This window comes from Ambystoma mexicanum, chromosome 1q, assembly GCF_040938575.1.
Source record: "Ambystoma mexicanum isolate Mex_15411 chromosome 1q, UKY_AmexF1_1, whole genome shotgun sequence".
Classification (NCBI taxonomy): domain Eukaryota; kingdom Metazoa; phylum Chordata; class Amphibia; order Caudata; family Ambystomatidae; genus Ambystoma; species Ambystoma mexicanum.
The window spans coordinates 73,778,958-73,802,475 of record NC_090922.1 but is presented as its reverse complement, the minus strand read 5'-3'; the positions used below and the strand labels follow the sequence as shown (position 1 = coordinate 73,802,475).

The 23,518-nt window shown below is 46.6% G+C and overlaps 1 protein-coding gene across 1 annotated transcript in view; it reads left to right on the top strand.

Annotated features, from left to right (window-relative positions):
• The window catches only part of LOC138525055 (mitochondrial inner membrane m-AAA protease component AFG3L1-like), a 587,730-nt gene that overhangs the window by 141,793 nt on the left and 422,419 nt on the right, over positions 1-23,518 (top strand). The window contains exon 4 of the mRNA XM_069635555.1: positions 19,433-19,566. Within this exon, the coding sequence (XP_069491656.1) occupies positions 19,433-19,566 (134 nt within the window). The remainder of the gene's footprint in view (positions 1-19,432; positions 19,567-23,518) is intronic.

Genomic DNA, 23,518 nt, shown 5'->3' with positions numbered 1-23,518 from the left:
ATAGTCGTGTATTTTTAGCCCTTGTAGCGCATAACTTCAACATCCGTGAATGACTGATAATTCATCCTTAAGTTTACTTTTCTTTTTGATGTTGGTGTTCCGCTGGTGGCTCAATGTTTCTTTACTTATGCCAAGCTGGGTACTTGAAGTCTACATGAAAATAGTTGCTATTTAATGTGAGGGGTCAGAAATGTGATGCAGACAACTTTGTGCAGGTTTTTTCAAAAGATTACATTTTATTAAACTTAAAAGGGGTTATGTTTTAAGTGCCCCCTTTTTGGCTTTGGCAATAGTTTTTTGAGTGTTGTTGGCAATTATTGTGAACTTGAATTACACAATGCGGGTCATTACGAGATTGCTGGTAGCTTACTGCCAATGTCAGTTTCCGCTGGCCAATATCCCGGTATTACTGGGATATTACAGGCGGCGGAGTAACTATGTTCCCATTCCCATGGAGTCCCATAGTACTCCATTGGATTGGAACCACTGAAGCACCGTTAATGGTGCTGGTGCTTCAGGCCCCTAGCGGCAGATAATTCATTGCTGGTAGTTCACTGCCCCTACTAGCAGACTCAGAGTATGCCAGTCTGGAAAAGGTGCTTGTACACGTTGTTACCGGCACCTTATTTCTAGAACGGCATACTCTTAATGACCCCCAATGATTCTGCTGCTTTCTCCCCTTCGTATCAGAGTGACTCATCACAAATATCTTTCAGTTTTACACCAGTTTGATACAGATAGCATCGTCCTTTTTGCCAGGTTGCATCTTTCTCATTAGTTTGATATTCCAAATACCGGATTTTGGCTAGCGGGTGGTCAAAGAGCGCTGTGGGGATCACAGTATTCAAGTGAACTCACCGGGTTTGGCTTGTGCGTCTGCTTTCTGTGCTGCCGCCGGGTTCTCTACTTCTTCTGCTGGAATGGAAAACTGCATCCCTCGGTTTTCTATGTTCTGTGCTTTTTCACAATTGGTTTCTTGCTCCATAGGCTTTCAGGTGCTCGCCTGCTACCGGAGACTGTGCCTTTTGACATTGTGGGACTTGAAGCCCCCAATGTTCAATTCACTCTTTTATTTTTTTTCCTTTTTAAAGGAATAATTATTTTATTACGAACTTTGTTTCGAAGGGATTGTGTCCTCCGACGTATTCCTTATCTATGATATTTGTATCTCCAGCTTGCTGGCCTCGGAATTTTTTTTTCCCAGTAGAGGGCACTGTGTGTCGACGTCCGTCGAGTAGGTGTTCCTAGACAGCCACCATATCGACGCCGACGTCATCATGCCTATAAATGGCCACGTGCAGCGTCCGTTGCTCAGTTCCGTTTTTCCGCGCTTCGTGTGTCTCAGAATACCGTTGCTCAGTTCGTCAGTCGAAATATATTCATATTTCCTCGAGAAAACCGACTCGTACTCGATGGCTTCCTCCTCCGACCCGACGACTCCTCGGTCCGGTTTCAAAAAATGCTGAGACTGTGGGAAGAAAATGTCGTTGACCGATCCTCACAGGATCGGTTTGTGGTGTCTGGGAATCGAACACCAGTGTTCGGAGTGTGAGGAATGCCTATCCATGACGGCGAAAGCCTTGAAGGAGCGTAAGGGGAAGCTCGAGAGAGGTAAGTCAGTTTTAACTTCCTCGAAAGTTTCCGCGGTAGAGTCGAGACATCTCCTCACCGTCAAAAGCATTCTCGGTCTAGATCTCGAAGTGGCTCCCACCACTCGTCGAGGTCTAGACACTCGAAAAAGAGACGTAGAAGATCTCCTTTGTCGTCGTCTTGTAGTTCCCCTGAAAGAGTAAATTGCCCCACAAAAAACGCAGCTCTCAGGCTGAGTGGGAGGAATTCAGAAAAAAGATGCTAAGCGTCTTCGAGAAAGCAGCCTCGACCCCCTCGAAGGCAGCTGAGGGTGATACCCCGGGTGAAAAGCCCAAAAAATCTAAACGCCGCGAGTCGAAGCACCCGGCGAAAGAGTCGACCCGAAAGCGACATGAGCCATCGGGAAGTATAGCATCTTCGACGCCATCGTCGAAAGCTCCTTCGAAGCATAGATCGGCACCATCGACGCCGTTATCGAAGGGTTCTTCGCATCCGTCGATCGAGTCGATAAAAGAAAAACCCACGGCTACTCCACAGCCAACGGTTACACCGAGAGCCTCCGACATGACGTCGAGGACGTCGTCGACATCCTGGAGCAGGATTCCGATCCTCTCGAGTTCTTCGAGGCCTCTTGCAGTTTTCTCGACGCCTTTGTCGGCGCCTTCGAGGATTTTTACATCGGCGTCGACGACATCGACCTTTTCAAGGCCACTGATGATGGCTCCCTCTGCTTTAGAGATGGGTTTTATACCATTTCACAGGCCAGAGCATCCTCCCTTAACTTCAATTTATGAAGAAAGGGAAGATTCTGTTCAAGAAAATCCTTTTGGACTGCAGAGGACCACATCACCTGAACCAGAGACCTTTGCCTCTGAGGAAAGAAGGTTGAAAGACCTTCAGGATGCATTACAGGAAGCAAGTGGCCTAGACACTTCCCCAGAAGTGGAATTTGTCAAACCAGACCCAGGGGAACATGCTGAAACCCCTTATAGAACCCTAATGTCAAGAACTATGGAGTTCATGTGTTGGTCTGCGCCTTCACCTGTTTTTCAACAGGATGACCTCACAGATATTCTGGATAAAGGTCCACAGGAGGATCCTGTGGTTCCCTTTCATTCTGCTTTACAAAGAAAGATTTTAACTAACTGGGAAACTCCTGAAGTTGTCCCTGCGGTTAACGAGAAGTTGTCAGTGAAATATAGGGTATCTGCTGCTGACCCTGAATACCTATCTAAGCACCCTACTCCAGAGAGTCTGGTGGTCCAGGCTGCAACTTCATCTTCATCAGGCAGTACATCTGCATACCCCACTGCTCCACAGGATAGGGATGATAAAAAATATGATGCCATGGCTAAGAAAGTCTTCTCGGCCTGTAGCACGGCTTTAAAATCTATTAATGCGACTTGTACGCTCGCTAGGTTCAGCCACACTCTTTGGGAGTGTGCTTCATCAGCGGCTGACTGCCTCCAGGAAGGAGAAGAAAGGGACGCATTTTTAAATATCATCAGAGATGGTAAAGATGCAATGTGTGAGTCCCTTCAAACTGGCATTGATTCTGCTGACAGTATCAGCAGGGCCATGGCGGCAAGTACCACAATCCGCAGGCATGGTGGTTGAGAAAGTCCGGCTTTGCTTCTGACGTACAGGCCAGACTTTTAAATATGCCCTTTGACGGCTCTTCCCTGTTTGGTAAAAAGGCGGATGAAAGTTTGGAAAAACTGCAAACATCTAAAGCAGCAGCCAATTCACTAGGAGCTGCAATCCGCCAAACAAATTTTCGTCCCTTAGGATCCTCTTGGAGAGGAAGGTCCTTTCGCTATTATTCCTCATATGGAAGAGGCAGAGGACGGCCGGCTCAAAAAGGCCAAGGAAAATTTACCCGTGGTGGACGGGGTAAAGGAAAGAAAGCCGCATCAGCAGGAGCAGGAGCCGGTTTACCTTCGGCAACTGCATCAGCCGCTCCCAAACCACTCTGAGGTCTCCCATCACAAGACACCTGTAGGGGGTAGGTTAACTCACCATCTGACGGAATGGCAGGCTATTACGTCAGATGCTTGGGCATTGGAGACAGTTGCCCAAGGTTACTGCCTGCCTTTTCTACGCATCCCTCAGAGCCATCCACCGGGGAACAGCTCTCTGAAAGTGCCGGTTCCGCTCCTCTTGCAGGAAATTGTAGACCTGCTAGAGAAAGGTGCCATAGAACCGGTACCTGTAGCGGACAGGAACAAGGGCTGGTACTCCCCCGCCCCCCCCTGTCCCTCCCCTACTTTCTCATACCAAAAAAAGACGGAGGACTGAGACCCATCCTGGACTTACGAGAATTGAACAAGTTCCTCAGGAAGGACAAGTTCCAGATGGTAACTCTCTCTCAGGTCCTTCAGGCCCTCCAGCTTCAGGACTGGTTGGTATCTCTGGACCTTCAGGATGCTTATTTCCATGTGCCAATCCATCCCAAGCACAGGAAGTACCTGAGGTTCGCAATTGGCAACTCTCATCATCAATTTCGAGTTCTGCCATTTGGGCTGACCTCCGCCCCGAGGGTCTTCACCAAGCTAATGTCGGTTGTGGCTGCAAATCTAAGGAGGGAAGGGATTCACGTCTACCCCTACCTGGACGATTGATTGATCAGAGCGGTTTCTTCGGAACAAGCTCGGATCCAACTAGATTATGTCTGCCACTTCCTTCACAAGCTGGGCTTCTCCCTCAATTTAAAGAAGTCACAGATGATACCATCACAGAGACTCCAGTTCATTGGACCAGTCCTGGACACTTCCCTGGGAAAAGCCTCGCCACCAGAGGTGAGGGCTCAAGATATTCTGCAGATGGGTCACCAGGTTTCAAAATGCCCAACGTCTCCCAGCCTACGACTTTTTGAGGTTGCTAGGCCTTATGGCATCCTGCATATTCCTTGTGCCAGAGGCTCGCCTAAGAATGAGATCCCTTCAGTGGCCACTGAGGACTCGGTGGTCACAATTCTCAGGGAGGATGACAGATCTCCTCCAGATTCCGGACAAGGTAGCCCACGACCTTCAATGGTGGGGCTCTCCAGAGAACATCTTGAAAGGAGAACTGTTTTGGCAACCATTGCCGGAGATAACAGTAGTCACAGACGCCTCACTCACGGGCTGGGGAGCCCATGGCAACGACTTGACCATCAGCGGTCGTTGGTCCCCATCGGAGCCCAGACTACACATCAACCTGTTGGAGCTGAGAGCCATCAGACTGGCACTGAAGGCTTTTCTGCCGTCTGTACGGGGGAGAAACGTCCTGATAATGACGGACAATACAGTGGCCATGCACTACCTAAACAAAAGAGGAGGCGTAGGGTCACTGCCACTGTGCAGAGAGGCGATGTAGCTCTGGTTTTGGGCAATTCAGGAAGGAATCTCTCTCGGCAATTCACCTAGCCGGAGGGAAAAACTTGACAGCGGACGCTCTGAGCAGGCAGAACACAGTCTCCCACGAGTGGGAGATAGCTCAGGAAGTCCTTCAAGAGATCTTCACCCTCTGGGGAACCCCTCAAGTGGATCTGTTCGCCACCAGTATCAAAAGGAAGTGCGACAGATTTTGCTCAAGGGAATTTCCCCCGAGAGGAGCTCTAGGAGACGCGTTCGTAGTGGACTGGGAGTTCCCACTTCTGTACGCGTTTCCTCCGGTCCCTGTCATTCCTCAAATGATCAGGAGGTTGAGAAGGTTTCGGAAGACCATGATCCTAATTGCCCCGGATTGGGCCAGGAGAACGTGGTACCCGGACCTTCTGGACATGTTCATCCATCCTCCAATTGGTCTACCGTACAGAGAGGATCTTCTCTCGCAGAAGGGAGGTCAGGTTCTCCATCCAGCCATCAAGACCCTCAACCTTCACGCTTGGTATCTGAAAGGTTGAGGTACAAGGATTGGGACCTTCCAGATGACGTCATGGAGGTGTTGCTTTTGGCCAGAAGGCCAGCAACTAAGACTCTATACCGCTGCCGTTAGAATAAATTTTGCAGCTGGTGCAGAGAAAAGAATATCGAACCCTTTTCATGTGGTACACCTGCGGTGTTATCCTTCTTACTTTATTTGGCAAATTCAGGCCTTCAAGTTGGCACTATTAAGGGCTATCTCGCAGCGCTATCGATCTTTAAGCGCACTGCAGAGGAGCCATCGTATTTCAAAATTCCATTGGTAATACAATACCTGAAAGGTCTAACTAATGTTTACCCTCCAAGACCATTCCAAGTTCCCTTATGGGACTTAAATCTAGTTTTAAACTTCCTAAAGGGTGCTGCTTTTGAACCACTCCACTCTTGTTCATTGAAGTTTCTCACCCTCAAAACTGTTTTATTGGTAGCATTAACATCTGCTAGAAGGGTTAGCGAGATACAAGCCCTATCTTGTAAACCTCCTCATACAATTTTTCACACGGACAAAGTCGTTCTACAGATGAAGCCGAACTTCCTCCCAAAGGTAGTTTCTGAATTTCACATTACTCAGAAGATTACTTTACCTTCATTCTATCCTCCTCCCCATCCGGGGAAAGAGGAAGAGAGACTACACAGGCTGGACCCTAAGCGAGCCTTGAGTTTTTATATCAGTAGACTTGCTAAAATTAGACAAGCAGACCAACTCTTTGTAGGTTATGCAGGACATAAGTTGAGATTACCAATAACCAAAAAAACTATCTCCATATGGATTATTTTAGCCATTCTGGAATGCTACAAACTGGCAGGGAAAGAGCCCCCTCAAAATCTAAGGGCTCATTCGACCAGGGGTATCGCAGCCTCCTCAGCTCTTCAAAGAGGGGTACCAATTAGAGATATATGTGCGGCTGCCACATGGTCGTCCGCACATACCTTTACCAAATTTTATAGCCTGGATTCCTCATCTAGTCAAGAGACTAGATTTGGCAAAGCTGTCTTACACTCTGTTCATTCTTAAAGAGTAATATGGCATCTCTTACTCCCGCCTCCAATCACATACCACTGCTATGGGAGTCTATCATAGATAAGGAATACGCCGGAGGACACAATCCCTTCGAAGAACAAGTTACTTCTTACCTGGTAACGTTCTTTCGATGGGATGTTCCTCCGACGTATTCCTTATCGCCCCTCCCATCCATCCCCGCAGTAACATTTCCCTTGTGATTGCAGCTTACGCTCCTTCAAGGGTAGTAACCATTCATGCATTAACTACCTTACTCTACAAAACGGATCTGAGCAACGGACGCTGCGCGTGGCCATTTATAGGCATGATGACGTCGGCGTCGATACGGTGGCTGTCGAGGAACACCTACTCGACGGACGTCGACGCACAGCGCCCTCTACTGGGAAAAAATGTTTCCGAGGCCAGCAAGCTGGAGATACAAATATCATAGATCAGGTATACGTCGGAGGAACATCCCATCGAAAGAACGTTACCAGGTAAGAAGTAACTTGTTCTTCTATCCTTAAGCCCTTTTTTAAAATGAGTATTATAAGGTTTTTACTGAATGGTTTGGCTCTCTAGAGAAATTATGACCTCCTGCATCTGGTATGGTAATAGTCAAAGATTCATCTTCCAATTTTCCTCTGTTGAAGATGTGAGCTTTTACTTCTACAATTATGCTACACCTTGTGGAATTAATGGATTCCTACTTTCAACAGAGGATTGATTAGTAGTTTTTACCACCATCAAAATGATTTGCTTTGGGAAAGGTTTCTTCTGGCAACAGGCCATTACAAACTCGGGCATTAGTGACCCTTCCTCCTCAGAGGAATTAAAATACTGCGTCCCTGCCAACAGTCCTCCGGCTCCCTTGGGCATGTCCTCCTCCGAGGTGATCCTCCCAGCTAACACCACCCCCAGCATCTGGATCAGGTAGCGGCCACCTGGGAGGAGACTTTAGGTAGGGTTGTACACTGTACCCCTTAATTTATCAATGGACTTTGTTTTTGGGGGCATCGCTGTCATGTTTGGGTGGACAGTGAGGGTTGCAGATGGGTTGGGGGAATAGGTTTGGTTTAATAGTGCGGGCAGAAAGATTAATCGCGGCGAACTGGGGCTCTGCCGACCCCCTGTCATTGAACCGCTGGAGTAATGACCTTACAGATGTGCGGCCTCGGAACGCCGGATATATAATGCACGGGGCTGCCCCCGCAAATTCGAAAAAATATGGGGTAAATGGCTTGATGCTCACTGAAACTCGTTAATGAAAGTAGATCTGTACCGCTGTTAACACTGGTTACCTGCCTCATCCCATGAATGTCTGACGGCTCTCGGCCCTACAGGGCTCCTTGTTTTTGAAATTGCCATACTGCCTTGGTCAGATGTATGCCTACGATTCATGTTTGTTTTGTTGTTGTGGTGTTTAAAACTCAATAAACAGAGTTATAAAAAAAAAATAGTGTGGGCAGGTGGTAAAGTGCACTAAATACATGTCCTGACTGCGTGGTTGTTTATTTATGCAGATTTTACTGAGGGCAGTGTCTGGGGGGGGAACGAGGGGGGGGGAAATGTGAGCGCTGGTTGGGGCATTGACGTTTGTTTCCTGGAACCTCTGGGGGCTTAACCCGGCTAAGGCCAGGAAGCTACTGGCTTATTTTGAGAGGCATGCCCCTAAGGTCCTCAAGTTGCAGGAGACTCGTGCATTGGCATCTTTTCACAAGTCTTTTACCTATAAATGGGGTCAGCAGAGATTCTATACAACATGCTCCTCACAGGCCTGTGTGGTGCCGATACCAATACATTCCATTGTTGCTTTCATTGTGGGCAAAAGCTATGTTGACCACCTGGAGAGATGTGGTGTTGAAGGGTATTTTGGATGGAGACGAGATAGTGTTGGCCAACACGGTCTGAATGTTGACGATCGTGGGTTCTACTGGCAACTGATGCACCTGTGATTTTCAGGGGGGGGTGGAAATCTCAATATGATTTTAGATGTTACTATGGACCGTTCCTCTGACGCTCCCAGGTCATTATCACTTGCAGCGCAAACCCTATTGCAAATAATATTGCAATTTCACTTGACTGATTTTCTGGAATGTTTTACATTCTGTAGCTAGGGAGTAAACATATTATTCTACAGTTCATGATTCACTGTCTGGTAGGATAGATGATTTACTTTTATCTACTGACCAATGGGGAGGGTACAGCAGTGTATGATCCTTCTGTGCACGTTTTCAGATCACTCTCCAATATGATCCCAGTTTCACAAGCCTCGCCCTCTGTGGTGCATGTCTCCCTTGATGCTGCCTGATTCCACTCTTACGGAGTCACTGTATGTCCAAACTGAAGCATTCTTTTGTAGTAATGTGGGCTCTGTTGCACTTTATTCTACGGTGTGGGGAAACGTTCAAAGTGCTTATGCGTGGGGAATTGTTCTCATTGACTGCTGGGAATCTTAAGGCGCTTCAATTGCAACTACATGAGGTGGAAGAGCAGATTAGGCACTTTGAAAATTTATATGGTATAACGAAAGATAAAGCACTATTGGGACTAATAAACAACCATCTATTAAAGTTCCAAAAGTGGGCAGACAAAGAGGTACTTTATATGTCCAGCCAGGCGCTTGCTCGTAAATGCGGTGAGGTGGATAGGCCGGTACGGTCCTTAGCTAGAGCTGATAGACTTGAAACCAAGCAATGTACTATAACAGGAATTACTGGGCCATCTGGGATCACTATAACCACTGAAGACAATATTAATGCCGCATTTACAGAATATTATAAAACATTATGCTCAAATAATGACATGTTCAGATGAGGATCTTATAAAATACCTGGAAGGTATTGAGTTCCGGTATTGCCTGAAAATTCAAATCTGGTTTTGGATTTGCCTGTAACTTCTGAGGAAATAGTTACTGCTATTGCAGCTCTCATCGGGCAATGCCCCTGGTTCTGATGGGTTGAATTGTGTATATATAGTATAGATCTAGACTGTCCCACACTTACTATGGGTATGGGAGGAGTCACTTGATTCTGTTGGGCTTCCAGCCTCCATGTGGGAGGCGATAGTTACGGCTTTGTTGAAGCTGGTAAACTGCAGAATGAAGTTACTTCATATGTGCCCTTTATCTCTAATGTTATGTGCATACTTCTAACGTGCCGAAAGCCTGTGGACATCGGGGCGCGGAGAGCCATAAAAGACAAATTCTCATTTTGATCTCAATTAGCTGTTGGACTCAGCCTGAAAGTAGGATAGGCTGCCATGTTTTATTGAAACAAAGTTTTCAGCGATTTCCTGAAACTCAGATAATTCTCCTCTTGCCGAAGAGCCAATGGCAGTTTGTTCCAATATTGTGCTGCCTTGACCGGAAAGGATCTACCTCGTCCTAGTGCACGATTTACACAGGGTATATTCAGTAAGCCCGTGTCAGCTGATCTTGGGCATCTCCGAGGTGTATAAAGAGAGAATATTTTTTTTGAAATAACTCGGGCCTCTCCAAATAAACACCTGTGGACTATCGTCATGGCTTTGAAATGGACTATCTTCCACTCTGAGCCAGTGTAAAACTCTTCTCCCTGATATATGTTCTTTTTTTGATTCCATTAACTATGGAAACTGCATCGTTTTCCATTACTTGGCACCTTTCCACTTCCCTCTTGGTGGCTCCAAGCAATAGGGCGTTGCCATAGTCTAGGCGTGACAGTATGATTGCTCTCGCAATGGTGGCTGTGTTTTCTTCATTGATGTAAGGTCTTATAGCTCTCAGAAGGCGCAGATGGTAGGAATTATTTTTATGCAGGTAGTTGACCTGTACTTCAGAGCCCACTGATTCTTCAACCATCATCCCGAGGGTTTTAACTTGGGGCATTACCGGGATATTAGCCTCTTTGATGGTAAAGGCTTTATATTCTGCCCCAAGCTTAGATCTGGCTTGTGTTCTGAAAATCATCAATTTGGTCTTTGTATTATTAAGACACATCCAGTGATGTTGCATCCAGATGTCTATGATATGGTAAACCTCAGCTATTTTTGCGCTATCGATTGTATGGTCGCCTTTGAGTTCGAAGATGAGCTGTGTATCAGCGTAATTTGTGAAGAATACGCTGATGTGTTCTAAGAGCTCACAGAGGCTCCTCATATAGAGATTAAACAATAAGGGGGAAAAACCTGTTCCTGAGGGACTCCAAAAATAATGGGGGCAGCCTCGGAAAATGTGTCACCCCAGTGTACTCTTGCACTCCGGTCCTTCAGAAATGATTCCAGCCATGCCAGAGCCTTTTGGAGAGAATCCTGCTATTTTGTCTAGCGCTGCTTGAAGAAGCTGATGATCCACCAGGTCGAAGGCAGTAGAGGTCAGATAATATGCAGACGCAAAGATTTTTGCAAAAATATTTTCAACCGGACTCCGTTCCAACATGACTAGACTGGTGAATCCAGATCAATCTGGATTCATCCGATCTCGTTCTACAGCACTCCACCATAGAAGGCTATTTTGTATCATCTCTCAAAATAATCCATGTGCTAAAGCAATGGCAGTATCTTTAAATGCTGAAAAGGGTAACTCTGTGTCATGGAGTCATTTGATGAGTCCTGCGCCGATATCTGTTTGGGACTTTCTTACCTGTGTACAACTTCTTTATTCTTGGCCCACAGCTGGAGTGTTGACAAATTTTACGTTGCCATCTACTATATATTTGGGGGGTGAAGCACACGTTGGGGTGTCCACTATCCCTTCTACTTTTTCCACTTACAATGCTTTTATCGGGGCTAAACATGGATACAGGGGCATACACATGATCAGACCCCCACAAGTTCTGTCGCTGTACGCCAATGACACATTGCAATACATCCGGGATCCTGAGGTGAATCTTGGTCACATTATGGAGGAAGTCTATGAATTTAATAGACATTCCGGGTACAGTATTAATTAGTCAAAATCTGAGTTGTTTCCTCTTACTGATGACACACTTCCCTTCACTGGGTTATCTGGGTTTCGTTGGACAGATGCCCGGTTAAAGTATCTGGGTATTAATGTCTCTGGACTGCAGAGGCCCTTATGTGGATAATTATGCTGAGTATATGCTTCACTTAGATGCTAAGCTACCAATATCATTATATGGACAGCTTTCTTTTTTTTAAGATGATAGTCCTTCCTAAGCTGTTATTTCTTTTTGTAACATTCCGTTCTGGCCGGGTAGGGCTAGCTTTACATTGATATGTTTCATGGTGGCTGGATTCCTCGGGGGACCCGGAAGAGCCTGAATGAGTTGGGAGAAGCTCATGGAACTGTATGAAGAAGGTGGATTGGCGGCGCTGGACGTGGAACTATATTTTCTGGTTGCCCAATCTCAATATGCTTGATTTTGGTACTCTTTGGAGTTTGAAGTAGTGCATGTGCCACTGGAGATATATGGGGCGACCACTACTAACCTTAAAGCTTTTATATTCTGTGTTAAGTACATTGATTCCTGTACCTTTGACCCTGCCCGTTCAACTGTTAATGCGTGGTATAGGCTGTTTCATAGATTGGGACTCAGTGTTATACCATAAACACATACAGCCCTGGAATTTCCCTGGTTTAGCACCTTCATTTGATGCAGATCTGAAAAAATCCTCATGCTGTGTGGGGGTGCGCACCAGTGATTTGACTCTTGGTGTCTATTCTATTATATTATATTCTATGTCTATTATAAGGAATGACTTTCTTAACAAACTTGGCCGCAGTTCCATTATGATACTACAATACTATCGGATGAGGGCTGCATCGAACGGTTGTGGCCAGTGTTTCCACATGAACCAGAGACCCACCCACTTATAAATGCAATTGTAACATGTGGTGAACCAAGACATCTAGTATGTAAACTGTATGGACTGGTGCTGAGTGCTCAATCCTCAATGAATGATGCAAGATTAAAGTGGGAGTGTGACTTTGTGTTGCAATTTTCAGATGTTGAATGGCCTAAATGTTCACCCACAAAAGAGTTATCAATGCAGGCTCAATATAGACTGATCCAATTTAAACTGCTGGATCAATTGCACTACACCCTGACGAAAACTGACAAATTTACGCACGGAGCATCTGGCGATTGCATGTAGTCTGGTTGGTCTTTGGCGAATACTATTCATGTGTTTTGGAATTGCTCTGTTGCCTCTTCTTGGGAAACAGTGGCCGAAAGATTTACATAAAATAGTGGATATCCCCCTGGTATTGGCACCAGTCAAGTACCTCTTGGGTGACATAGGCAAGGTGTCTGTGATCAGCCGACGATTTTGTAATATAGCTTGTATAGTAGTAAAACAAAAAAGCATACTCCGTTATTGGAAATCAGTGTCCGACCCATGCTGAATAGTTAAGAGATATCATGTTTACCTCAGAGAGAGGAAACGTAAATTTCTACAGTGCCTTTGATGTGTAGACCCAAAAACATTTGGACTCCATTGCGCGCCTACCTTGCTGTGACTCCATAACTCTGTGTGACGCTACCTTATGTTTAGTTGATGGCATGATAACATGACACTGTATGATTTTGTTTTTTTCTATGCGTTCCAGTGCAATGGTCATGTCTATGTGTAAGTGCTTATTATGTGCCCTTGCTGTTTGCTTTTTAAAAAGTTTCCAAAAAGGAGCTTGGAGTTTTCCTGGAGGCATATCATGAATCCAGCTGGAAGAAGAAGTCTGCTGCAACTCTTCATCTAATCCAAAGACTGCTATGCTAATTAAAGTACTGATCAAGAGAGGACCTGGATGGGCAACCTCTTTCAGTGGCTACGAGGGGACATTGTGCAACTGCTATTCTTTACCCAAAGTGTTCTGGAAGTCATTCCATAGTGTCTGCCGTCCTGCAGAGTTATTTTCATGGGTTCTGAAGAAGAGTGACTGGAAATCTTGAGCACAAGAAGTCCTCCAGCATCGTCTGGAGGCTCTTCATGACTGTTGGAAAGCCAGATTGCTGTGTATTTCCCAGAAGAGGGGGTACCCTGGCATAGTGATGCTTTACACCCAGAGCTTGCCAAGTTGCAACCGACTGAAGACATTTTCAAGTGGCATTGCAACCACAACCTTTGTCTACTTTTCCACAGTTGAGGAAGTCCAGTGTCGCCGCCTGCAGAGAAGTACCTGCTGGTGGGTTTTCTTCCATTCCGAACTGGAGAACTAGTCCCGAGGGTCCAAACTTGGTAGTGGCCCGCAGAGAAGTCCAGTGCTAGAGTCCAAGTCACCAGAAGCCATCCTGTTGTCCGTGGTGCGGCTGCAGCACCTAAGAGCCGAACAGTGGTAAACCATGATTTGCGGAAACCCAACACTTTATTCTGTCACTGCATCCGTCGCCACTGAAGGTAATCGTCAAAACCCAAAGGACCCCTCCTCCCACCACCCCCACCCCTCCGCCTCCCCCCAAAGCCTTGTTGAGGTCCACAGTGAGTTTAATCTTCGTGGGACAGCCAAAGCTGGTGTAGCAACCCGACCAAGGAAACCACTGTGACAGACCTTCACTGCTGGCTTTCCGACACTGCTTGGTTCCCTTCTCCTGCTCGACAGCAACAACCCAGTGACTTCTTTCAGGGTGATCCATCCTCGAGGGGCATCGTCAAGTAAAGCTGAGAGACACCACCATGTCACCTTCCATGGCACGCAAGGTACTGTGTCCTCTCTCCCTCTCTCCAAGACGGGAAGTCTCCTTGAACTTTTCACCGAAAGACCGTAACTTTTTGGAACCTAAGTCGGCACAGCCGCTGAGTTGGGGAGATTGATACCAGACTGGTTTGTGTGGAAACTAATTTTGCAAGCGGCAACATTGTATAAAGAAAATTAAAGGGAACAGTGTATGAAACGTATGTGGCAAGCGACGCAAATGAGTGACTGAACTTTGGAGCTAAGATACAATACTGTAGACCGTGGTCTGGCGCCACGTGGGTGCTCATTCGAAGGTCTGTCAGGTATCCTGCTGAAAGGTGACGGATGTTAAAATAAAGAGGAATTGTGAAATCAAAGTGGTCCTACAACTGATCAAGCCAAACCCTGTGCACATTCGAAAGTCTTTGATACTTGATGTAAAATTGAAATTGTTCCGAGCCCAGCTGAGGGAGACTAATTGTGTTAAAGGGATCTGAGCCCAGTTGAGGGTGATCCAGGGTGAACTATGAGTCACCCGAAAAATATCATACGAACATTGTGCTAAAGGGATCTGAGGCCGCATGAAGGGCATCCACAGTGACGAATATTGTGATAAAATGATCTGAGCCCGGCTGAGGGAGATCGGGGGTGAATAGTGAATCATTACCTGAAGTGAATATTTGTGAAATTCAAAGAGGAATATAACTTCTTATATTTGGTTGCATCAGGCCCTCTGAGTGAAGTGAGAAGCAAGGAGACTTGCGCACAGAAGGCCCTGATGCTATTGATTGAACTGTATCCTCATGCTAAAGAAGCCAGAGACTCTGCTACGCTAGAGTGAACCGCCTTGTCCCGTGCTGAAAAAGTAGGGAAGGGAGGCCAATGGCCTGAGAATCCTTAAGTTTGTGATTTTGAAGATGAACAGACCTTTAGGTGCATTTCATTACAACTACCTACTGGTGCATTATTACTAAAGCTAAGAATAACTGTGATACCACATAGTACTGTATATATTGGGATAACTGAAATAGTTTCCCGAGTACAAATTGAGTCTTATTTATATGTATATATTCATGTAAACCTTATTTTATCAAATAAAAGAACTGTCAGCACAAAACAAGTGTGTGGACATTCCATTGTGGGGGGCTTGACCCAAGAACCAGCCTGCATCACCTCCCTTGAGTCTCAGCCTTGGTTGCTCATCCATTCCTAACCTTTGCGAGCCTTGCCTGGGGTGCTTCTGTGTCTCTGCCCTAACTATATTGTGGGTAGGACCACAGACACCCCCCCTCCAGTCTTTTCCAGTATGTTAGTGTGGATGCTTTTCATGGCTTGATGGCAAAATGTGGGATTCAGTGTTTTTAAAGGTGGGCAAGTCGCCAAACTCTAGCGCAACCCAAGTTTTAAGCCAGCACCTGCCTAAAGGACTAACGCACAGGCCGAGCCTCTTATGCAAACACATTTTTTGGTGAAAGTGAACACCCTCGCATGATTCTAACCTGCATCCCACTGGTGAACACAGTACGCTTTACTGCACCATGCTATGCTGCCTATTCCACTTTGAGTTGAGTTTTTTCTGTATTATATGGGAGTGCCTCATTACATTACCTGTTTTCTGCATAGGATCAGCTGCTCACTGTGCTTGGTGCAGAAATTAAAGAGTTACTTTGTCAATTTTCACTTTGCATTTTAATTGTTTGAGCCGCACTATGGGGTCTTTCAAAGATATTCTTAACATGCCATTTGTTTAGAAGGCAGATGGCAGCAGGCACAGCAGTGAAAGGGACATAGAAGGGTGATTATTGTCCCTTCAGAGGTGCTCATGGTGGGTGATGGGAGAAGTACATATTGCTGTTTTTGGAAACATTTACTTATTCCTTTTAGGATGGGTGAAAATAAAGCCTTACACATGCTTTTTTGATAACCTGGTTATAAAACCATTTATATATTGTCAGGCTAATTTAGTATGTGATTTGTCTACTTATAAATGTATTTCTATAAAACTCAGTATTAGATTGCAAATTTAGAATAGCTTATGGGGCAGTTTACAGTAATCTCAAGATGCCCAATATTTTCTGTGAAACAATTAGCGAGTCATGACTAAGTCTCATTTCATATTGCATTTTGGTATTCATGGTCTGTATTTATAAAGTCAATCTGTACAAGAGTAGGTACCCCCACCTCTATACTAGTGTAAAATCTAGATCTGCAGACCTAGATTCTGTGTAGCAGAGCCCTCAAACTATCAGCCCCACTCTGCATTAAACATTCATCTAGTCCACGGGATAGTTTCCATGTGATGTGTTAATCACTGCTTTAATCTACAATGATATCCCCCCCAAAAAAGATCTACATCAATGTATTCAAAATGTAAAGTACACATTCTGTATTCCCATGTGCAGTGAGGGTTAGTAGCCAATCGTGAATATATAACCACCTGTGATGAATTACAGGATTCCTTCACTCCCTCCCTCCCAACACCTGCCCCCAAGGGGGAGCCTTTCCCTGTGTGGCTAGTGAGGTGAGCCCTCTATGCAATACCCTGCCTAGGGGTAGAGGCAAGCAGGACCTCACTGGGAGAGACTCCGGCTCTGGAGACAGGGCTTATGAGTAACTCCTGAAGTAACATCTCACTAACCCTCCTTCACTAACCGCCTGTGAAGAGAGATGAAGAACACATTAGAATATGTTCTTGCCATTCAAATACACTATTGGTACCCGTGAAGGAAACATTATCTGGCACTGGGATGAAAAGAATCACTGGAAGAATACAGTGTATGAGACAAACCGAGAAGGACTTTCACAGTATGCCGGTGAAGTCCTACGGCAGCGTCCTAAAACCTGGAGGCAGGGACCATGAGCGAGAGAGAGAACCCAGGAGTTTCGAATCAGCTGGCCGGCGGGATTCTGAGGGAAAACTTGGATGTGGCGTCTGATACTGGAGTGGAGCTTGGGCACGGCTCCCAACACAGTGTCGAAAAAGAGGAGAGACGTGAGAGACCGAGTAGAATACAAGGCGTCCTGTGAAGGAGAACAGTGGTGGTATGACCGCAGACGGGCCGCGTTCGATCTGGAGGTCCAGTAACAATGCAGATACCATTCCTATTAAGGCATCACAAGGCGAGCCAACTGAAGAAGGAACATAGACTGGTCATGACCCTGCCGCGAGGAAATGAGTAACAAACCTGACAAGTGAATGTCCAGCCTTTTTTTACGAGACCCACTGATATTATCCCTGGTAATGAGGAAAGCAGGAGACCGGGAGAGGGACCGAGAATCATTACTGGAACGCTCATACTCGTCCCACTCGAGATGGTGTCAAGAATACATGGTGAGTGGGAAGTAGTATTGGAGTCCTAAAACTTGTCTGAGACAAGACGAGGAGTGGACATTAAGTGAAAGGAAGATCTTAAGTTTGAATAAGGAGGCAAAATTAACTAGAAACGAACAAGAGGAGAGTAAGAATAATCAACTGAAAGACGGTTGAAACCTTGAAGAACCCAGTATTGTAACTGTATGATTTGATAAAAGTAGTTACCAAGAACTACCTACTGATACTTTACTGAACTTGGTGGAAAATCACCTCCCAGGAGAAGCGAGTCATTCTCCTGTACTTTGTTGTTCTGCTAGTGGTACGGTTAGGATAGGTTAGTTTGGACAGTGAACTGATCTTGATTTTTGACTCGCTGACGAGCACCTTAGCTCGCCTTGTTAGGTAGGGAACACCCTGGGAGTTCTCACCTTGAGTTGATAAGCTGCAACAGTAATATGAAAGGTCTGAGTCAGTGTTCTTCTGACCCGCCACATCCCACAGTAAATCTTCCTGGATCTCAAAGAATCCGAACGGGATAAATGCAATGCTTAGAAATGCATCCAGTACATGGAGGCCCATAAACCATGTGTGTGCCATTGTGATGTCTTGTGGCCCCTCATCTTGGCAAGCACTATATAAGTTACAAATAAAATGCTAAACAATACAAAAGACATGAGACTGGGTTGAAAAGTCATGGAGCTTGTTCTAGCCAGAGCTCCCGAAGTCCTGAAGAAGGCCATGCAAAACCTGGGAGACGCGCAGTTTATTCATGTACCCTGAGATGTAAGGCCGAAACAGTGTCGACATCATACATTCTGAATGATTTGCATGTATGACCTTGCCATAGGGAAAGTGACTCCCATGTGTGTTAAATACCACAGGGCGAGTTGCCAAGACGAGGGGCCACAAAAGACATCACAGTGGCACACAAATGGTCTATGGACCCCATGTACTAGATGCATTTCATAAGCATTGAGTCTATCCCAATTGGGATCCTTTGAGAACCAGAAAGATTTACAGTGGTTGTTGATATATTCACAATTGGATACTAACCATTACTGCATTTGAGAATACAGAAAGTGTTTTTCAAATTTTTAATATTGAATGCATTGAGGTAGGTGTGTAATATATAATTTTTTTGTGGGGATATTTTTGATGATTAAAGCAGTGATAAACACGTCACATGTAAACTATTCCTTTGACTAGATGAATGTTTATTGCTGATTGGGGCTGATTCTTCATGGCTTCTTCTACACAGAATCTAGGTTTGTGGATCTAGAGTTTACACTAGTGTAGAGGTGGGGGGTACCTAATCTCCTTTATAGATTGATCTTGAAGCATACCCCATGTATGAGAAGGTCCCGAAATTAGGGGTAGGCCCAGTATAGAAAACACATGCATTTTTAAAGTGAAACAAACAAGTGCTGTACACTAAAGCAAAATAATGATCTGATAAAAGAAGTCTGGACTTCAGAATTTCAATTGTACTCTTTTTTTTCGCAAACTTTATCTCTCTACTAAGCTATGTAACATTAATCGGCATGTGATGCACGAAAACACAGGCATCGTAAGGTGTCCCCAGCACATATGGCAATGTGGGACATTAGTAAATGAATGTACTTATTGAAAAATGTAAGGCCATGTTTGTGAACGCTTTTAAAGGGCATTGTGTGATCATTTGGAACACACCATTAAGAACTCTTGTAAGCTCCTCCATAAACTAGCAGATGGGTACCCCTCTGTCCATGAGACTCAGTTACTCTGATTTGTACAAAACCATTATTTTGCCGGCTCGGCTAGCGTTTGGCTCCAAGAACTTAGCCCAGACCCTTGTGACCTAAAACTACTCATGATTTCTTTGGCGCCCTAACCCCTAAGTGTTTGAAAGAATTATGCAATGTTATTCACAAGCCTTTCCCATGACCGATTCCTTTTAAGTTATCCATACACAAAGTTGGTGTAAGGTTTATAAAATTGTTACTATATAAAGAGAACATTTATTTTTTCATTAGATGATCCGCAGCAAAAGGATCCGCAGACAGATGGAAGCGGAGGAGGAGGAGGAGGAGGAGGAGGTGGTGGTGACGGTGGCGGCAAGAGAGGGGGAAAGAAAGGGGACTATGTTTGGTGGAAGCGCATGCAGAAGGTTTGTAGGTTTAAACTTTTAAAACCAGGGATCTCGGGGGTGGGGGGGGGCAGAAGAGGTTCAGACCAATTGAGTTCATGCTCAATTTTAAGGCTGTGATGGTCACTGCTTGAGGTCAGGTTAAGTATTTGACGTTTTAACTAAATAAGCACTTTTCAAAGTAGAAGTAGCCGAGTCATGACACTAGAAATTGAGTTACTGAAGGAAAATGGTACCACCTCATTGGAAAGTTTGAGAAGCTCTACCCTACAACATGTTCATCAACACAAACACTATACCTGCAAGCTTGACACTTAAGGTATTAAGCTGGCAATGCATGCACTAGTGCAGAACCACCAGCATACAACATCTATCTGTAATGTAAACTGAGCATGCTTGTCTTTTGGCACCTATTTTACTTTAGCTGATCAGCTTTTCTTGATTTACTTTTCTCTACTGGAGTGAATTTATTCTGAGGAACATTAAAGGCACCCCTCTCTGAAAAGCCTCTGTGCTTCAGGAAAGCAATGCTTGCTGAATTACAAATAAAAAATGAGAAACAATCTTGTAAAATAAAATGGTACTTGAAGGATTCATTTTGTTTCATTTATGTACTAGGGGGATTGGATTCAGTGGTTGACTTTGAAACCAACATTTCGATCAAAATCATGCATGTTCTGTTATTTTTTTAAATTTTTTTAACTGTGTTTATTTTAAACCAAGGCAGGACAAGTTATTAATGACATTGCTTAACGAACACACCTGAGCAATACACTTTAAAGTCATACCCCACCGCTCCTTTCTCCCCCCCCCCTCAACCTCCAGGAGTCCTCTCCCAGTTCCCACAATCCCTGGGAACAGCCGGGGCCCCTGCAGCTCAGGTGGGTTCTCCATCCTTCAGGGTCCATCATGCGTTAAGTGGTTTGAATGTCAAAGCGGGGAAGCGCTGATCGTAGTCCAACACCGGGGCCCAGACATTCTGAAAGCGCTGCAGCACCCCGGCCCTTGCCGAGGTCACTTTTTCCGCTATCGGGATGTCCCATAGCTTGCCCCACCAGTGGGCTATACAAGGGCCCTCCGGGGACTTCCAGAAGCGGGCCAGAACCATTTTACCTGCCAGTAGGCATTGCGTTATCGGTTTCGCTCTGTTCCCTGAGCGGGGGTAGGACCCAGAGGTTGGAACCCCCAAGAGAACCGCTTCGGGCTCCAGGGGGGGTGTCCGCCCGGTAATTTGCTCAATCATCGCCAAGCACCGCTCCCAGAATTGTCGGATCTTTGGACACGACCACCACATGTGGAAGAAGGAGCCCGGCTGAGAGCATCCCCTCCAGCAGGCGGCGTTCACTTGTGGGTTCATGTGGTGTAATCTGAGGGGGACGAAGTACCAGCGCAACATGAGTTTATATGCATATTCTTTATTTGTGATGCAGGTCGATGAGGAGTGGGTGCGCGTCCAGATGTCCAGCAAGGTCTGGTCGTCAATTGGGTGGACCAGGTCGGCCTCCCACTGGGCCATGCATCGCGTTCTGGAGGTTAGGAAGTCCCCCAGGAAGCGTCTATATAGGGAGGAGATCCTTAAGCGTCAGTTCCAGGGCGGAGAGCGGGCGCGTGGCAGCCTGGAGGGTCTGGGGATGTGAGCACCAGTGGCGGAGCTGGCAGTAGGTGAACCTGTCCTTTTCCTGGAGCCGGAACTCGGCCTTGCATTGTTCAAAGGTGCAGGGAGTGTTCCCCACGTATAGTTGCTCCAGGGTTTCGAGGCTGCCATCTATCCAGCGCCGGAAATTGCGTGGATACCTCCCAGGCGAGAAGTTTGGATTGAGGAAGATTGGGGAGAGGGGACTTTGGCCTCTCGGGATTCCCTTTTGTTTCAGAGCCCAATCCCAGGAGATTAGGGTGTGCTTAGTGGTCAGCAGGAGGTTGCCCCAGTGCTCCCTCCGGGCGTGCTGAACGTGTGGGAGGAATCTGAGGGGGAGCGGAAGCTGCGCTTGCTCCAGGTCTACCCATCTAGGGCGGACTGAGATTATCTGCCAGGCCCTGACGTGTGCTAGCTGAGCTGCTGCCCTGTAGGCCCGCCGGTCGGGGTTCCCCAAACCCCCTAGTCTGGAGCTGCCAGTAAGTGTTTTGTGGGGGATTCTGGCCTTTTTGCCTTTCCATATGAACTTCAGCATTTTCCCTTGCAGATCCTGGAGCGCTGCGTTCAGGATCACCACTGCAAGGGAGGAACACGCGTAGAGGAATCTTGGGAGTAGATTCATCTTGGCAGCTGTGATCCGGCCCATTAGCGAGATTTCCTGAGTGGCCCAGCGTTTTAGGTCCCCCTCCAGATCCCGGAAGAGTCATGGGAAGTTGACCTGGTATGTGTCTCGCGGAGCCACTGTAATATGGACTCCCAAGTAAGGAATGGATCGTTTCTTCCAAGCGATTGGGCACAGCCTGGACAGGGCTTCTTGTTCTTCCCGCTGGAAGCCGACACCCAGGGCCACCGATTTAGCAAAATTAACCACAAAGCCGGTGACCTTCCCAAAGATCGCTGAGGTGATGGGTTCTGAGAGTGAAAATAAGACGTCATCGGCGTATAGCGTAATTTTGTGTTGGGATGGTCCTACTTGAGGGCCTCTAATGAACTCATTCCGTCTGACTCTCTGGGCAAAGGGTTCCATTGTTAGTGCAAAGAGCAGGGGTGACAGTGGGCAGCCCTGCCTCGTCCCGCAGGTCATGGGAATCGGGTTAGATAAGGCACCATTAATCCTTAGGAGGGTTTTGGGTGATTTGTAGTTGGCCATTATCATAGCTCGGATGGTCGGGCCGAAGCCAAAGGCCTCCAAGGTAAGCTCCATGAATGACCAATCTACTCTGTCAAATGCTTTAGTGGCGTCTAGGGCCATCAGCGCAAGGCCCTGGGAGTGTCGGTGGGCTATTTCGACCAGGTTCAGGGTTCGCCTAATATTGTCCCCTGCTGCTCTGTTGAGAATGAAGCCCGTTTGGTCAGGGTGAACTATGGTCGGGAGAATGTGTGATAGACGATTGGCCAGGATCTTCGAGTAGAGGTTAGCATCTATATTCATCAGAGCAATTGGCCTATATGAAGCTGGGTCTCTCGGATCTTTCCCTGGCTTGGGGAGGAGGATTGTCCTAGATTCCTGCATAGAGGGGGCCACCACGCCTGTCTCTTTCAGTTGAAGAGCGTCACCATGGTGGGGATTAATTGGAGTTTGAAAATCTTGGGGAGAAGCCGTCTGTGCCCGGGGCCCGGGCCTTAAGAGACTTGATGGCTTCGTCGACCTCCTCGGCGGTGATCGGGGCCTCTAGGCTCTCTCTCGTTGCGGCAGGCAGCTGGGGCAGGGCCACCCCCTGCAGGTATTCTCTCTGTGCAGCCCGGTTTCGTGGGGGTGCAGTCATTACTTGGGTGATGTGATCTGTGGCCACCTGTAGTTTCTCCTGCTCAGAGTAGTGCATCCTCCCGTGTGGGTCGCGTAGCCCCGCGATCGTGTTGGAACGCCTTGCTTTGGCCAGTTTGGCTACTAGGAATTTGTTAGCTTTATTGTTCTTGGCGTAATAAAATTGTCGGGTCTTGGCCATTAGTTGTGCGGTGTGTTCCGCGTAGTGGGCTTCAAGTTTCTTGCTTGCTGGGCGGATTGCACGTTGCGCCTTGGGGGACCACCCCTTCTTGTTCTTCGCCTCCTCTGCCACTTGCAGTTCCTCCTCAAGGGCTAGCCGGGTTTGTCGGCGACTCCGGTGGAAAGCCGCCCCTTGTGCTATCGGGGCTCCCCTGATCACAGCCTTCATAGCATCCCAGTTGTTGGCGGGGGAAAGTATCCGTGACCGGGTTTTCCTCGAAGTTTTTGATAGTGGTTACGATTCTGTCCCTGACCAGCATGTCGTTAAGGATCGGATCGTAGAGTGACCATCTGCGTGCAGGGTTGGCTCTGGAGTTTAGGGTTCGGAGTTCCATAATTATTGGTGCATGGTCTGT